This window comes from Nanorana parkeri, unplaced genomic scaffold (genome assembly GCF_000935625.1).
Source record: "Nanorana parkeri isolate BGI_ZX_2015 unplaced genomic scaffold, ASM93562v1 scaffold71, whole genome shotgun sequence".
NCBI lineage: Eukaryota > Metazoa > Chordata > Amphibia > Anura > Dicroglossidae > Nanorana > Nanorana parkeri.
Window position 1 is genome coordinate 1489657 of NW_017306339.1, and position 5495 is coordinate 1495151.

The window sequence follows — 5495 nt, forward strand, 5'->3', positions numbered from 1 at the left end:
CCCCCCCCCCCCCGGATCACTGGGACAATGAGGGGAGAGAGAGAGCATTTAAAAGCTTACATACGTTCCATCCCTTCCCCACTCTATCTAAAACCAGGTTTTGGCTGGAGTTGGGGTTAAAGCCAATAACATAAAAAAGCAAAAGTAAACCATTGGCAAAATTGTTTCTGCAAAAAAAAAAAACGGTTATCAGCTAAATCAGGGAAAGATCGTGCATGCATACAGTGGGGGGAATTTATCAAAGCACTTGCGACTGTTTTAGCCTCTTAGATCATTTTTTTTATGTGCAAATCTGTCTTTCAACATGTGCCCCTGTTTTGACCTGAGCTTGCGCTACTTTTCCAACTACACGTGTTTTGCACCTGTTTTCATCTGCACTTGTTCTGGGCTGTCTGAAACTGGAGCATCACCTAAGAAAACAATCACAACTTAAGAAGTCCCCATGGCCACTTCTTCAAGATGCGACAGTTAAGCTTTTTGCCTGAAGTTAGAAGTCTTCTTTCTTGGAGTCTATTAAACCTCACTTAACAACGTAACACTAGCTTGATAAATCTGGTGCAAATATATTCCGTGCAAGTTCAAACACTCGCAATTGCTATAATAAATTCCCCCCATTATATTTTTATATCTTTGTTTTCATATAAAAGTGATAGTGTTAGAGAGCGAGCACGCACACACACTTTTTTCTAGTTCATTTGTTTTTCCTCCTATAGAAAACAAGACAGCTTCTAAAGTCATTTACCCCAGGTTATGATCCCATTTCTCTCCACTGTTAGGGTAAACAATCCAGTCCATCTGTAGATTGTTGCAGTTTTTGTTGGCTGAAGATAAAAGAGGACTAATAAAATCAGGGGAACAGCAATTCACTCCAACGGCCACCAGCTGGGGTGTTGCTGCTGAAACTTTTACTGCTTCTTCAAACTTATCTCCATAACTGGTAGACGATATGTCCTAAATTACACACACACAAAAAAAAACCACATGTTCATGTCACTTATTTTAGGTACATACACATACAGAAAATTCGTTTTAATAATCTCTTCTTAGTATATATTTTCTGCACAAGTTGAATGTAATTTGGAATTTAATAATTTAAAACCGCATTATGACCACTAGAAGGAGCTGAAGAGCATAGGAAATAACTATCTCCTGTGCTCCTCTGCTCCATCTAGTGGTCATAATGCAGTATTACAATCAAAATGTAGTATTGCATGTGAATGGCTCTGCAAATTGTTTATAAATAGACCCCTAAGTGTGTAATGTATTTTACTAAACCTGTCAGATATCCTGAACTCTGGAAGAAAGACGTATGTACTGGAAAATCTGGCTATTTACCCTCCAATGCAGTCACTGGATTTAAAGTAGGGTTTTATAGGTACTTTGCTTGATTCTTCATATATTTAAAGCTTAAAGGGTTTCCAAACCCTACAGTTTTTTTTGCATACATCTACTGTTAGCAAGCAAAACAAAAAACGCTTTAAAAGCGGTTTAAACTTACCCCTGTCTTCGCCGCGCGCTCCCGTCCGAGAATCCAAAACTGCTCAGGCGGCCGCAAAGCATCTTGGGGCGGGCGCATGCACAGTTTGGATTTTCGGCAGGGAGACGAGGAGAGACACAAGGTAGGTATATGGACGGCGTGCACCCGCATGCAGACACCATGGGACAAGTGCAAGCAAGGACAGAGGAGTCAGCGCTGGAGCGAAGGCTGAAAAGGACAGGAAAGAAGAGTAAGATCGGATTAGGAGATATCATTTAAGGTAAGTACTTTAATTAATTTAAATAACTTTAATTGGGGGGAGGGAAAAAAATTATCCTTTAATGTCACTTTAACTCCAGGCAAACAGCTAAATACACAGATGATATACATACCTTTAGTATTGTGGAGCTCATAATGTTCCAAGAACCCAAAGCCACACAGCACAAAGGTGAAGGTTCTGGGTTAGACATAACCTCCAACAGCAGACAGGATGGGCGATATGATATACAGAAACAAGCTGCATCATATAATATAGTGAATTCTCTGATTATTATGCACTAACCTGACATGAATAGGACAACCAGGCTTTAGAATTTGGGAACTCCCTGAGAACCTGTACCAAGGCTTCTGCCTCCTTTTGACTAGGAATAGTCTCCATAGCAAACAGATCAACTCCGGCAGATGCCAGGCACTGCATTTGCACCCGATGCCAGTTCTTTAACTCCTGCAACCAGAGACAAAACTATTTCGTTTCTCATGGGACTTTTACCTTCACTGATGCCCTAATAGATTAATACACTGCCAGACCCAAAAAAAAAGTCACACATCCTAATATTTTGTTGGACCGCCTATGATTATTGCACGCATTCGCCGCGGCATTGCTTTAATAAGCTTATGCATTGTCTCAACATTGATTTCCGCCCAGAGTTCCTTACATTTTTCACCGAAATCTTGTAATGATGATGGGAGAGTTGAAGTCTTCTCCAGAACATCCTAAAGATTCTCAATGGGGTTAGGGTCTGGACTCTGGTAGCCAATCCATGTGTGAAAATGATGTCTCGTGTTCCCTGAACCACAATTTGAGCCCGATGAATCCTGGAACTGTCATCTTGGAACAGGCCCGGGCCATCAGAGAAGAAAAAGTCCATTGTTGGAAAAACCTGGTCATTCAGTATATTCAGGGAGGCAGCTGACCTCATTTTTCATAACGTTGCTGAACCTAGGCCAATTATCCAATGGTGGGCTCTGACCTAGTTGCTTAGCTAAATCCAGGTGGTGACTTTTTATGGCCAGGCAGTGTAACATCAATAACTTCAGGAACAGATTCTAAAACATACCTCAATACTCATGTCTCTGACATAAGTTCCCGTATACTCAGAGCCATCATGAAGAAATGCTCCATAAGGGCCTATAGATCCAGCAATTAAAATATTTCTTTTTTCTGAAAAGACATAACAAAAATAATTCAGTCTAAGGAACCTGCCATATATATATATATAAAAAAAAAAAAGACATCCATAAACTATTACAGTAAACTCTCAGTTAGCTTGTATTCAACTAACCAGAACTCTCATCTAACCAGAAAAAAAATCCCCTGTGTACTTACTGTTTAGCTGATCTGCGGCATGCATTATCCTGGAAATGATTGTGTGTCTATTTGTCTTAATTTGCTTTTGATTACTGCATTTCAATATTAATATGAAGTCAATACAGAGTTTATAGTATGGTATGGGGTTATGGCATTAGTTAGATCTATTTTTAATACTAACTTTCATTCAACCAGAAACTACATTTATCTGGAATCTACCAATCCCGGTGGATGCCGGATAACGGGGAGTTTACTGTATTAATACTATGTAGAGTACTTTCAAGTCAATATGCACTTTCATCCTAAAACAAGAGACTTTTTATAGTGGTGAATACAATTTGGTCCTGGGCAAGTCCTTAACTTAAAAGTACCATTTCTCATGTATCACCATGCAGAATTTTTCAGATCTGCATGTAAAGGACAATCCTACAAACCGTCATGTTTTGGTCAGATGCTGAAGTACATGATTAACCACCTGCTGTCCGGCAGTTGTAATTAAACGGCCGAACAGCGGCTTCTTGAATGCGGGTGGGCGTTTTTAAACATCCCGTCCGCCGCTAGGCGGCGCGCATTAACGGGAAATCGGCTTTGAATGTAAACAGCCAGCGATGGCTGTTTACATACAAGCGTTCAGGCGTCTGTAGAGACGCCCGATCACTTGTAATATGCATCCGGGTGTGTGCCCCCCTCCATCGCAGCCGCTGCTGGCAATCCCGAGCTCCGCTGTTCCCGGTGTGAGCCCAGGACCAGCACAGCAGCTCTGTGACCAGAGATCAAACGGAGCTCAGTACACGATCTCCGTTTGATCTCCTCCTCGTTGGAATGCAGGCAGTGATGTGTATTACATCACTTCTGCATTCCTCTGTCACTCTCCGGTACAGAAACCAGAGAGAAGCTGGTGAGCAGGTCTCTCCTTCATCAGCTTCTCTGGGGTCCCTAGGTGACCGGGGTCTTAGAGACCCCTGATGTCTCCATAAAGAGGACCTGTCACTGCAAATTGGCTTGTTTGCTCCCTATGTGATAGCAATAAAGTTAAGTGGAAAAAAAAAGGTTTCAAAAAATTAAAAGTCACATATCAAAGCAATATCATTTTTATTTTTTTTTTAAATTAAAGTCCCCCACCCCCATGCAAACATGTGTCAAGTCCGCCTACATGCAAAAACGAAGATTATATCCATTGCGCCGCACATGTTACATATCGCCGTGAACGTCCGAGTGAGAGAATCATTTTAGGGTCATCAATCACTGATAACACTAAACTGATGAGCGGTAAAAGCTTTTAAAGCGGCGTCTTTGGTCAATTTTGGGTATGGTAGTTTGTGATTTAGCGGGTGCGCGCAATTTTAAAGCTTGGCATGTTTGGTGTCTATTTACCTGACGTGACCCCGTCTTTTATATTTGACCAAAAAATTGGGTAATAATAAATGTTTTATAACATAACGTAGGGAGAACAGGTTTTTTTTTCAAATTTTCGGTACTTTTTTCATTATATAGTAAAAATAAAAACCCCAGTGGTGATTAAATAGTACCTCAGTCAAATAGTCAAAGTACCTCAGCGCTGAATACTGAAAAATAGCCTGGCCAGGAAGGGGGTATAAAAGCCCGGTCAGCAAGTGGTTAAAACCACTGGCTGGCTCTGGAAAGGTGTTTGCTCAATAATACCTGAGGACTGTGTGTTGAATTCTTCTGCAGCTTCTCTAGCAAGGGATACTGCCACGTTGAAAAGCTCGGCTGCTCCATCTACAGTCACACCTAAATGCTGTACAAATCCTTCAATACTAGCCTGGTAGGTGGCTGTACTCAAGACTTCAGAACCGCTCTTCAGGAAACTAAAACATAAAAGTACATACGAGTACATTGGACAGCTCAGAAGATATGAAGATGGTAAGCACAAGTACAACAAATGACAGAACACACTCAGAATGCTAAAAACACACTCAGTGCTGGCAAACAAAGACAGTTCAGAGCAATCTGATAGGTTACGGGGTAACGAATCATATGATGGGTTCACAGTAAACAGTGAGTTACACCAAAGGTCCCATTTCTTGGCAAATGCGCCCACAGAGCCTTTTTTGTATATGAAATGCAACTTTATTAGTAAGGCAATACGACATAGTTAACTGCTTGCCGTCCGCCGGTTGCGCATAAACAGACAGATTGCTTGCTCGAGTGTAGTTCCCCATACTTGTACGGCAATCTTTTGTTTCATGCTTGAGCAATTTACAACGCAAGGTACGGAGCCGATAAAATTGTGTACCACGTGATCGCTGTGAGCAATCACGGCTGTCAGACAATGTGACCAATGACTGTGGTTTGCAGCTTTCTCTCCCTTTCCTCTCTCATTGTGAGAGGAGAGATCTCAACATTGACTGCACCCTCCCCCTTCACAAAAAAACCTGTAACCCCCTTTCTCACTAAGCCTCAACCCTC

At 41.5% G+C, this 5495-nt stretch overlaps 1 protein-coding gene across 1 annotated transcript in view; it reads right to left on the reverse strand.

The window, feature by feature from the left end:
* Positions 1 to 5495, reverse strand: part of LOC108804735 (homocysteine S-methyltransferase 1-like) — a 14734-nt gene that overhangs the window by 4259 nt on the left and 4980 nt on the right. The window contains exons 3-6 of the mRNA XM_018576601.1: positions 4728 to 4894; positions 2815 to 2918; positions 2040 to 2201; positions 743 to 951 (exon numbers count right to left, since the gene is read on the reverse strand). Of these exons, the coding sequence (XP_018432103.1) occupies positions 743 to 951; positions 2040 to 2201; positions 2815 to 2918; positions 4728 to 4894 (642 nt within the window). The remainder of the gene's footprint in view (positions 1 to 742; positions 952 to 2039; positions 2202 to 2814; positions 2919 to 4727; positions 4895 to 5495) is intronic.